This window comes from Merops nubicus, unplaced genomic scaffold, assembly GCF_000691845.1.
Source record: "Merops nubicus isolate BGI_N331 unplaced genomic scaffold, ASM69184v1 scaffold21359, whole genome shotgun sequence".
Taxonomy (NCBI): domain Eukaryota; kingdom Metazoa; phylum Chordata; class Aves; order Coraciiformes; family Meropidae; genus Merops; species Merops nubicus.
Window position 1 is genome coordinate 34,903 of NW_008630490.1, and position 12,057 is coordinate 46,959.

The following is a 12,057-nucleotide window of genomic DNA, read 5'->3' on the forward strand; positions in this document are numbered from 1 at the left end:
TATCTTTTTTTAAAAAGTGGTGCTGGTTGTAGGGCTGGATTAGGATACAGAAGGTTAGCCACAGGCTGGTCATAGATGTTTCCTAGCCAAAAAAGTCTGGAGTCAAGAGAAACCCTTTCACTATACACCTCATCCTTGGGTACCAAGCAGTTTCAGTCTTCTCAAGGCTCTTCCTGAACAAAGACACTCCTTTTCCCTGATGACTCTGACATGCCTTGTTCAGAGGAGAGACAGCCAAAGCTCAGGGCAAAACATAGAGGAAGTGAAGAAAAGAAAGGTGGATCCAAGATGCCTCTCCTGTTTCCATTCTGGAAGGTCAGAGAGGGCCTGGCTCAGTAGAATCACACTAATGTAAGATCAGCATCAACTTTTTCTCCTTGAATTCTCAGTTCAGACAAACAGTTTTGGAGCAAAGACAAACCACAATATTTTGCTTCATGATCATTCTTATGCTAATCACACAGCAGGGAAAGGTGGCTATGCATCACTGGAGAAAGCAGCACAGATGTCTTTAGATTCTGCATTAAAACTACCACTACAACATTGCAGAAAAATGAAAACTAGAGTGATAAATCTTAACATCTCTTCTTTCTATATTACTTTCTGTATGTAAAAAGAACTGGTTTTCCACTGTAAGATGCTTTTCCTTTTTTCAAACAAGAAAACTAAAAAACAGCTTATCATTTGACCTGCAGGGAGAAAGATGGCATTAATTAGCTGGATGTTTACAGAGGGCTAAAGGATTTTCCTCCCCATCAATATGTTCTGACAAGAGACTCACTTTTCCTCTGTTGAATAACATTCGTTTTAAATACCTAATTTTCCACTAGTGATTTCCAGCTTAATTTCTACGTTGTGTTAATTTCTGAAGGCAGAAACACCATGAGACATGGAAAAAGTTCCTATATCAGAAGGTGCTCTTGCCCAAACAGAATTATTTGAGATCTGTGAGAGCAGTTTGTCTGAATTTCTTTAAACTACCTCTTCCAAGCCTACACAGGCATGTCCTTTCACCTACTCCAAGATGAAGTATAGAACCATGAAGTCCCAGCAGGACCACAGGGAGCAGGAATTAGACTGAATAAATACAAATTCAGCAGCGAGTCTAAGCAGCAGGAGGTGGTAAGAGGAGATTGCAGATGATGTAGAATTAAAATCAGAATCATAGAATACCAAGTTGGAAGGGACCTCATGGATCATCTGATCCAATCCTTCTGGGTAAAAGCACAGGCTAGACAAGATGGCCCAGCACCTTTTCCAGGTAAATCTTAAAAGTGTTCAGTGATGAGAACTCCACCACTTCCCTGAGATTATTCAAATGGCTGATTGTTCTCATTGTGAAAAATCTTCCTCTTGTGTCCAGCTGGAATCTCCCTAGCAGTAACTTGCACTCATTACTCTTTGTCTTTTCCACATAACTCCTTGTAAAAAGGGTGTCTCTATCTTCTTTGTTGCCTCCCTTTAAATATTGGAACATAGTGATAAGGTGTCACCTAAGCCTTCTTTTCTTAAGGCTGGAGAAGCCCATTTTCTCAGCCTTTCCTCAGGTGGCAGGCTTCCCAGTCTTTGTGGCCCTTCCCTGGACCATCATCAGCCTGTCCACATCTTTTTTTTTTTTTTTTTTTTTTTTTTTTTTCTGTATAGCAGAGACCAAAACTGAAAACAGTATTCTAGGTGTGGCCTGACAAGCACTAAGTGGAGTGGGATAATATCTTCTTTATATCTGGTGATTCTCTTGTTAATGAAGCCCAACATCCTGTTGGCTTTCTTTGCCACCAGTGTTATATGAGTTCACTCCAGAATCATATGATCCACCAGGATCCCCAGGTGCTCCCCACTAGGAAATTCTTTATTCACTTTGGGAAATCTTTCTGAGGTGTATTGAGCCTGATAAGAAACACCTTGCTTGATAACTAGGAAGGGGAGAGAAAAACACTGAAGAGCTGGGAATGGCATAATTTGGTAAGAGAAGGAAGATTTATTTAATCCCCAGCCCCAGAATCATAAGTGTTGTCTCTGACCTTTGCAGATCACTAGCTCCTATGACCACAGGTCCTGCAGGCAAGTATACTTTTGTAACTTTGAAAATTTGCTATAGACACTTTCTGCACTTTATCAGAAGTTAAAATATCTTTGAGAAAGGCTGGTGAATAATTGCACAGTTTTTCATTCATCTCTAGACATGACAGAAGGTATCTGCCTCTCTGTGACGTGTATTTTCTTTTAGGTAATGTGCTGACAAAGGGTATCTCTCCATGGGCTGGGGGACGCCTTCATTCCCTGGGAGGGTCTGATGATACTTTGTCCTTCTGTAATGGCTTTTCTCCTAGACCTCAGCACATGGGGAATCATCAGGTAAGAGTCAATATTCCTAAGAATAATCTGTTAGGACAAAAACATCCAAAAATTATCCCAAAATAAGTCAACAAGTAGAGCAAACATAAAGTTTCCAGTTCATAAAGTCTATAAAGGAACTCATGATATCACAGCCATACACCAAGGCAGGACTGAGGAAACTAAGGTATGCCTTGAACCTGCAATTCCGTGGGTGTATTGTTGAAGGTTTGTAGGCATCTACTGTGACCCACACACCACCTGCCACAAATGTGAAAATAGCTTGGCACCTAGCTCTGAATACCTCTAGACAGCAGTCCACATTGTCAATAACCTGTAAAAACCTGTTGCTTTATTGCCAGTGACTACTTTAAGGTCTCAAAAGTCATCTACCGACCAGAACAGAGTGAGTGCAGCGCTAGTTAGAGCAATTAATAATTCCTTCTGTAGGAGCATCAGAGTGTGCTTCCCTGAGAGACAGTAAATAGTAAAAGCTTCTGCCACTGCAACAAAATCTATCTACAGCTGAAAGTTCAGCAACCCGATAGACATACAAGTCAGCTCAGCTCTCATTTCTGCTACTTACATCCTCTACGACATTGAAAAACCTCAGATCTCACAGATTTTTAATATGGTTTTAAAATTACTAAATGGGAATTAAGCACCTACATATCTGTGTGAATCAAGACTTGGGTGTCTCACTCCCTCAGTTTTTGATCTAGATGTACACAGTACTTTGATACATGGCACTTTGATGATTTTTGCAGTGGGATCTGGCTCAGAACAGTAAAAATGAAGATGTTTCCTCACCTGCAGCTCTGGTTTTCCATTAACATAAACTGTGCTATTGTTCACCATTTCCACAATGGCAACACCCAAGTTGCACCTAATGCCGAAGGAGATGCAAAAGCCCAGACCGCTCATGATGGCAATGATGTAGCGCTTGGGCAGCCCGCAGCAGTAGCAGTCGCATGGTGCCAGCTTGTGGGTGCTTGCCTGCACAGGCCGCCCCTCTTCTGTCAGCTCTATGTGGTCCTCCTCCACATTGGTACCATCGATTTTCCTAAATGGATGAAGAAAGAGAAAATGAAAGTGTAGCTGGGCAGTTACACGCTCCAGTCAGCTGCTAAAACATCTTGTGCGAGGCGTTTGTCTCTTACTGTTATGATGAGTTAGTGCCAGGTGGGCTTTGAAAGGTCAGCATGGACTACACTTTTTCATAAACAGCCTCTGAAGTTTGTAAATCCTAGCCAGAAAGCTAGCTGGAAGAACGTTCACAGGCTATTCATGAGCATAATTATGAGAGCTAAGTTGAGCTCTGTTGTGATGAACTCTGCTGGCTGTTAGGAAAACATATCTATGAAGAAATGAATTGTAATTTTTAATTAGAGCCATTAAACAGAGTAGGTTTCAAGAAAAGGGCAAATACAGCACAAAGCATGGTTTTGATCAGCCCAAAACTCCTTGTGAATTTCTTCACACCTGTGAGACAAAAAATCAGGGCTATACTGGAGGCGAAAAGGCTCTGGCATTAGAGCCCCTGTTTAAGTTGTAAAAGAACCAGGTCCAGACTTTCTCTGCCTGAAGGGGTTTTGTTGTGGTTTGAGGCTTGGAATGGGGTCGTGACCTTCCAGCAACTGGGAGGACCCCGGGTGGGGGTGAAACCATTGTATTCCCTCCCCTTCCCACACACACTCTGATAAGAGGCAGGGAGTGGTTTCTTATTTTCACTTCTGCCTTGGAGCTCGGAGAGGAAAGTTCTCCTTTCAACTCCGTGGGACCCTGGAACCATTTCTGAGGGTTTTGTATATTTTCTCTTTTGTATATTTTCTCTTTTGTATTATTCCCCTAATCTTTGTATATAATATTTTCCTTACCTCCCTTTTTTCGTTTTCTGTTCCTTGTTGAACAATATACTTCATTTTTTTTTTTAAAGTGTCTCTCTCTTTCTCGAGGGGGGGGGGGAGAGGCGAGTACATAGTTCTGTTCCGTGTGGGTCCTGCCCTGAACCCCTTTTTACACGGACCCAGGACAGGTTTGAAGCCACATGTCTTCTCTGAAACATCCTCTCACCTTGAGGACTTAGGTTATTGCAAAGTCACCCCCTGCAGATTCTATTGCTGAATGTGGTGTCTTTTGTGTAAAATACTTAATTTTAAATGAGATCTGAAGGAGGACAGTGACTTTCTGGGCTGTTAATTCACCATTCCTCAACAGCAGATGTTGAAAGGGCTTTGCCTGAGATGAAATTTGGTGTAGCAACTGCAGTGTGGTTGGGGGGAATTGGGATAGAAGGTGTCAGGGATGCAGGCTCTTCCATTTACTCAGGACAGGAGCAAATGGTACACAGACATTTCAGCCTGTGAGAGGGTGCCCGTCAACTACAAACTGACATGGGAGTGCAGCTCCTCTGGCTTTGTGTATCCAGCCTTTCCTTTTCCTACAAGCACCCCACCTGAGAGATTCATGTTAAACAAAATGGCACTTCCATGTAATCTGGAACTGCATTTAAATAATAGTGCAATTAAAAATCAATTTAGTCTCCCAATCTTATTTGAGCTATTAGCAACCCATGCTGCAGGATCAAGGAATGTCTCTGTTAGAAAAAGTGAGGTGAGAAAGAACTGAATGTGCACTTCTGAACCAGAGCTAAATACTTCCTTTCCTAACATTAACTTCCCATGCATTTGTTTAAAATGCAGAGTATGGGTTTTATAACATGCTGAAACACTTAAGTACATGGTTATCTGTGAATACACAACTTGCCCATTAAACACTACCCACGAGTTTAAGATTTTACTAAAGGGAGGCCTGAATCAGCAACTACGCTACAAAGTCTTTAAGTTTTGACATTGTTCTGAAGCAGTGAGCTCAGGTTCCAGCTCCTTTTGTGTCTGCCATGGAGTTACTTTCACTACTATGAAAATATGAGCAGTTACTTAATCTAGAGGAAGCCCATCTTGCCATATAAAATGATGCAATGATTTCATTCACTCTTTTCTGATAAGGAGTAACTTATTTCCTTCTTTCACAAATCTGACTGAATGTATTTGAAATCTAATGCCCTTGAGTTTTCCATATGAAAATTGACTATGAAGAAATGTTGATGGAGCATACATGGATGGACTACACCCGGCTGATCTACACGGTAGATGGTTTGGTCTTTTGAGAGAACAATGTTGGTTTAATCACAGCTTTATCCAGTTACTGTAAATCTAATGTACTACCCATAATGTAATGGATAATACTCTTAACTAAAGGTTTTACAAATACAGGTAGGTAAGTATTGTTTCCTGGGGTGCTTCCTGCAGACTTAAATATATCTTTCCAATATGAATTTTCACTTTAAAATCTCATAATTCCCTGGCTTTAGAGTGACAGGCTAACTGGTACATCATTTATTATATTATTCCTTTTTACATTATATCATAAAATCTTTTAGTCTTAGCAAAAATTTTAAAAAGCGTGTTACAGTCTATCAGCTCACATTTCCACACAACACTACAATCAGAGTTTTTTGGGCCAGAAGGAAACTCCCAGGATTATTTGATTTAATCCCTTGCTCGAAGCAGTGCTAATGGTAAAGTTAGGTCATTAGCTCATTGTCAGGCTGGAGAGAAGAGTTTGCATTAAAGCAAGTTAACACAGGACATATGGTATTACTGTGGTGTTACTGAAGGTGATGGAGATCTTACGATTCACTGGCAGGGAAACAGCATTAGTTAGTGAAACAAAAGTCCAGAGAGTAATGCAGTCAGGCACTTTAAAAAGAAGACATCATATATTTCATGCTCTGTGAGCTAATAAAAGTATGTGTAAACTGGATAAAATGTTAAAAATACAGACCTCAGGAAGCAAAAAGGCAATTGAATAATTATTTTTTAGAACTGTTTTCATGTCAAGAGCATTATTAACAAATCAAAAGAAGTTGTTTAATTGCCTTCATCTAACATGATCTCAAATACTGAATTAATTCAAAGCACAATTTCTCAAATTTTTATATCATTACAAGGCTTTCAATTTATAAGAGAGACATCAGGCTTGAATTGGTGCATTATTTTGGGCAGCTGGCAAGGATTAGATGCATCATGCAAGGCCAAAACATCTGTTCTGATCTGGACATTTTGATCTGGCTGTCAATTCAGATAGGCAAGAAAACATCCTTCTGCTCCAAATTCACTGTCAAAAGTGGTGAGCCAGGACTAACACTGTTGACCAAAATTGCCTCTGCAAACAAAGGAATTGTTTTGCTATTGTAGTCAACTAACTGTTAATAAAAGCAAGTTGTGGACTTATTCATGTCCCCAAATCCACACAATATATTTCATACCCCAAAGCTTAATGTTAATCCCTCTATAGCAGAGTTGTCTTGGAGAAAACTATTTTGCAATAGCAGTCCAAAAAATGGAGCCAGGATGAAGCAATAGCAGTGCAGACATTCACAGAGCCAGTGTTCGACTTACCTTTTTGGCTTTGTTTTATTGATCAGGTATATAATAAAAGTATGACAACTCCATGAAAGGTGAGAACCATATCTTCCAATCGATCTCTGTGTTTTGGAAGTGCCACTGGATATTTTCATTTGTTGTACATCAATGATTAAGAAGAAAAGTGTTTCAGAGCCAGTGCTCTCCTCTAATTAATCTGACTGATGCAGGAGAACATTTTGCTGCATGGGAATGTTCAGTCCTTACATCAGTCTGTTCCCTTTTTCAGCAAACATATAACACTTGGCAAGTAAGAAGATACCTGTGTCTAATTTCTATGCCCAAAGGTCATAGTAACTGCAAAATTTCTTTATTGGAAAATTCCTCTGGCACATACAGAATTTTGGAAGAATGAAAGAAATTTCAAAAAGTCCTAAGAGTGATAAATAAAATCCCTAGAACACACATACATTCCACTATCTGTATTTATAGGATTTTAGCATAAGAGTTATTTCTTCAAACGATAAAGTGGGTGGACTAAAATCATACTATTTAATTTCATTTCATTAAAAACACAGAGATTCTACAATAGCAGGAAAATGTTAACACTTGCCACATGTTAGTACACATTCTAGAATGACTTTTACCAAATATTACAGCTTTTCACAGGCAGCTGCAGCACAATCAAACACAGTGTTCAAACCTCACAACACAAACCAGTATCATTCATCACATGCAACAATTACTGGTGATCCTGGCATAACTTCAGAAACCTACACACTGACTATTGAAAAATATAATTTACCCAAAACCAGATACAATCTATCTTCTAAAATCTCATTTACTCTCTAGGGATTTGCCCAGGTGATAATTTTCCACACCAAATCCTGCAACTAATGCATTGGTACAAAATCCCAGTACAAGCAGGCAAACCGTCTTAAGTTGCTCAATGCATGGCACCTCTCCAGCTGTTTTCTGCATGGTGTTTGCATGAAAATCATGGTATGTCTCAAATGTATGCACCATGGGAACGCCTCTCACAGGTGCTGCACTCCCAGCTGCACACTTTCTCCTCAGTACAGCCTCAATGCACTGAAGGGGTGGCCCTTGGGTGTTGCATCTGCACATGTGAATCGTGCCCTTGCACTAACTCCATTGTACAAGGGGCTTCACACGACTCACACATCACCCAAGTCTGGACACCCCCAACCCTGTGTCCATAATGTTGCACGATCTGTGGTGCACTGAACACTCTGTATTTGTGTGCAAAGGAAAAAAAAAAAAAATGAGAGGACAAAGCCTCTGATCCCATGCAGGTGGAGGAGCCCTGACCAGTGCAAGTCTATATCACCCAGCTTTAAGGTGCAGTTTTTAGCAGTTTAGGCTGTCTGATTCTTGAAGGGACATCTGTAGCAGCCAAAGCTACACCTATTAAGGCCCAGACTACATGCAGCAGCTCTGTGACACGGCCTATATGACTTTTCACCTTACCAGCGACATTATGGAGTTCTACACCCACTTAGTGACTTCTCTTTTCAACGATAAGACCACAGTTGCCATTAGATGGTCCAAGACTCCTGAATTCCTCAGAGTAGGCAGAACCTGAGACTTTAATTTAGTTCATTAATTTTTCTTTAACTGTACTAAGTTCACAGAAGGCCCGAAGTGTTTATGCCTGCCAAGAAGCTCTGTAGAAAAAGCTTTCTTTTCTGAGAAACTTTGAAGACTTGCAGAGCCCCAGGTCTCATATCCACTCACCCAAGCCTTGAATCCTCTAGTTTAATTTTTTTTTCCTGCCCCACTGTATGTAACTGATCAAGAACAATCCATTTTGCATTAAAAAAATATTTTATACAGAACATCTAAAACATTTTCTAAAACATTTTCTCACAAATGAAACCACTAGCAACAGCCTAAAGAAAGGATGCCTCTCAGGTCTCACCAGTTCAGTCTGCCCTGCCTTCTGGGATCCAGCTACCCTAAAATAACCTCCAGTGGGTAGATTCTTGTTTTGAAGAACCCACAAAATAATTTGAGGTTGCTACACCCAAAGATGAAAAGTATTTTTTCTACCCAGTTTGCTAGTTTTGATCCCACATCAATACACAGCAGTGAAACTACCCTTGGAGACCTCATCAGGAATGAGCATTAGTATAATTAACCACCTATAAAATGTTAGAAGAGAAATCAAAATCTTTGCTGATTTACACCATATTAAAGCAAATTGGATTGGATGAAGAGCAAAGTTGCAGCTGATACATATACACGTGTAACGTCACGTAAAAATAAAAGTGCATGCTCTAATTTGTAGGCTAAGCTATAGAGGATGAAGTCCAAAAGACACGTTTCATTCCTTAGAGGAACTTTCAAATATGACTTCATATTTCCTAAAGACTGCTCAACTTGCAGCAATTCCTACTTAGATCTGATTGCAGACATAGTAAAAGATCTTTTATTGTTTGGATTATTTACTACACTGGATAAGAACAGCACTGGTTTATGTATATTTAAAACAGAAAATAATTAAGTTCAGCAAACTTTCTTGCATCAAAACTCAGATTTTGTTTGGTTTGATTCAGTGGCAATGTTGCTGAAGCTGGATGCCAGTACTATCGAGTGTATAGGAACCAGCATGACATCTTTGATACATGAATACAGGAGGAGAGGAATCCGGACAATTTAAATAAAGTTTGCATGCCTTTCCACATAGCATAGTACTGCCACATCACATACTTACTAAATACAAACCCTAGATGCATTTGGACAAATTGGCCAGCAGAGCCCACAGCAAAGAGAATTTATGATTGAATAAATTACTTGATGTTTTAAAAGAAAAATAGAATCTCTGGAGTTGTTGTAGAATATCATAAATATAAAAAAGCTAAATGTCAGAATTAATCTGTAACACTGTAAATGAAGAAAAGTTAAGTTGAAACTGTGTGGAACACAGATACTCCAATCACATGAACTAGCGTAACTGACAACATATTAGTGCATATTAGTAACTTCTTTAAAAGTGTACATGCTTATTTTCTTGTATATACATACTGTAGTACAATACATGTAAATTATTATACATTTTCTTGTGATCAAAAGCATGTTAAGATGTACCAGGAACTATATCTTGACTCAAAATAGCATCCCCAAAACAAGGTAAAGGGACGGATATGCAAGCAAATACAATTCAATCCCTAAGAATACATTCATTTAAAATGCTGGCCTGATCCATACAAAGATTTAAAACACTTAACATCAAGCATGCCAGAAATGCCATTGAAACCTCTGGCTCTCATCTATTTTGATTACACAAATAAATATTGTCAGTGGCCATTACTAGTAGAAATAATCTTCCATTTAAATGAAAAATCTTTCCTTTTATGAAACTGGTCATTTTTTACATTATATTTTCATTTATTAAAAAAAAAAAAAAAGTCTTTCAGTTTGTTGTTTCATAAACTGTCATATTAAGACAAAAATCTCTAATAATTTTTCTCTTTTTGCTAGCAAACAGCTGCTTCTCCTTTTTTTCCTTCTAATTTGTTAGTTTCAGTAAGCACATACATACATATCTCTACTTAATACATTATTTTCTTTTACTGATTTGGAACAAGGTTTTAGAGAAAAACCCTGTAATTTAGGAACATTAAGTCTAATTTCAAGACTGGTGTCATTTGGGAGTGTTAACTCCCATTAAATCATCAGTTTTTCTCACGCAAGCTAAACCACAGAACTATCAACATTTAATTATTTAAAAGTTTTTTAATTAAAACACTTTTTCATGCTCTTTTTAATATTAGCACACTTGAAGAATAACTTATTTTCATCTTTTTTTTTTGTTTAATATAAATATTCTATCATCCATAGTCATATGCCGTTGTAACAGTGATCCTCTTAGATCTGTCTTGCAGCAAGGTGTCTCTCACTATTTGAACTCAGATACTAATTTTGCGACTCTAAATTCTGGTATATGTTTATACATTTTTCTGTACTCCATTTCTCTTTAATCAATTAAACCAATGGACCTGTCTGGGAATTTTCTGTTGGATTTTACCTTCTCAGATTCCCCAGCGAGTCACTAACGATGTTCTTCACCTCTTCCTTCCCTGGATTAAAAAATCTTTCCTTCAGTGAACTGAACCCTTTGAAAGGCATTTTGTCTTTCACCTTCAGTAAATCCCTGATGTTAAGAAGCATTCACTTCTGCTGTCATATTTCCCGATGCCAGACTCAGGATCTGCTGCCGGTCCCCTCAGTGACCTCCGCAATAACAACCAGTTGCTCAAGAAAGGATCATGGAAGAAAGAAAAATAGAAAGAAAGAAGTCAAAATCAAAACAGAACTTCCAAAGCCAGAAAGTCAGTCGGGAAGATCTCTGGAGCAAAACCCCCTTGGAAGCTCTCAGGGACCAGTTGGCACACTCCCAGCAGCTCTGCCGTGCATTCGTGCAGGGTCAGACACCTGTATGGGGACAGCTGGTGAGCTGGAGGTGCTGCCAGGGGCCCGGCTCCCTGGGCACGATGCTGCTGCCTGCTCCACAGGGGAACCTCAGGCTGGCTCGCTGGGGCTCATCCTCCCTCCCTCCCTTGCCTGCTTCTTTCACACTGAGATGCGGTGCAAGGTGGTGCTATAGTAACGGACACAATGCCTGTCCTCAAGCCACTCCAGTTCATTAATGAGACCTCAGAGATGTCAAAGGCAAGAAGTTTATTAAACATTTACAAGTCCTTTTTGCAGGGAGAAAAATTATGGCAAGCTACTATTCCCCTTCACTATGCACCTTTTGTCCAGATGAGCCCCTCTACCTTAATGCACCTGCCGGTTTGAACCCAGAGCCACCTTTCCCAGTCTGATCGTTTGTTACCTTTGTTCCTGGGCCCCTGGGCAGACAGACACAGAGATGCATCAGTGTAATGCTGTTTATATAAGCAATGAAAGACTGGCTACAAATTAAATGCATTGCATTTTTGAAACACAGAGTGGCTGAAAGAGGTGAACCTGTCCAATTGAACATGACTTCATGACGACAACACGCTTTTCCTAGCATAGCACTTTTTATGAAAACACTTGGGAAAATGCAGCCTGTCAGCATGCTCGTCAAGCTTGCACGTTGGTTGGAGTCAAACAAAAAAATTCTGCTTTTGGCAGTGTCTCAGTTATTTGGTTTGGGTTATGAATGACAAATAGAAAAAATAAGCAGAAACCTTCCGGGTTCCTAGAAAAATGGAGAGCTTTGCATTTGCCACATTCCACTTACTCTCCCAAGGCAAGTTAAATTAAGAGCCTGTCAGTGCCTTGT

At 39.6% G+C, this 12,057-nt stretch overlaps 1 protein-coding gene across 1 annotated transcript in view; it reads right to left on the minus strand.

Moving 5' to 3' along the window:
* SLC17A8 (solute carrier family 17 (vesicular glutamate transporter), member 8) overlaps positions 1-10,913 on the minus strand; it is a 28,742-nt gene extending 17,829 nt beyond the window's left edge. Inside the window, exons 1-2 of the mRNA XM_008947341.1 lie at positions 10,813-10,913; positions 3,145-3,397 (exon numbers count right to left, since the gene is read on the minus strand). Of these exons, the coding sequence (XP_008945589.1) occupies positions 3,145-3,397; positions 10,813-10,913 (354 nt within the window). The remainder of the gene's footprint in view (positions 1-3,144; positions 3,398-10,812) is intronic.
* Between the last annotated feature and the right edge of the window lie 1,144 nt (positions 10,914-12,057).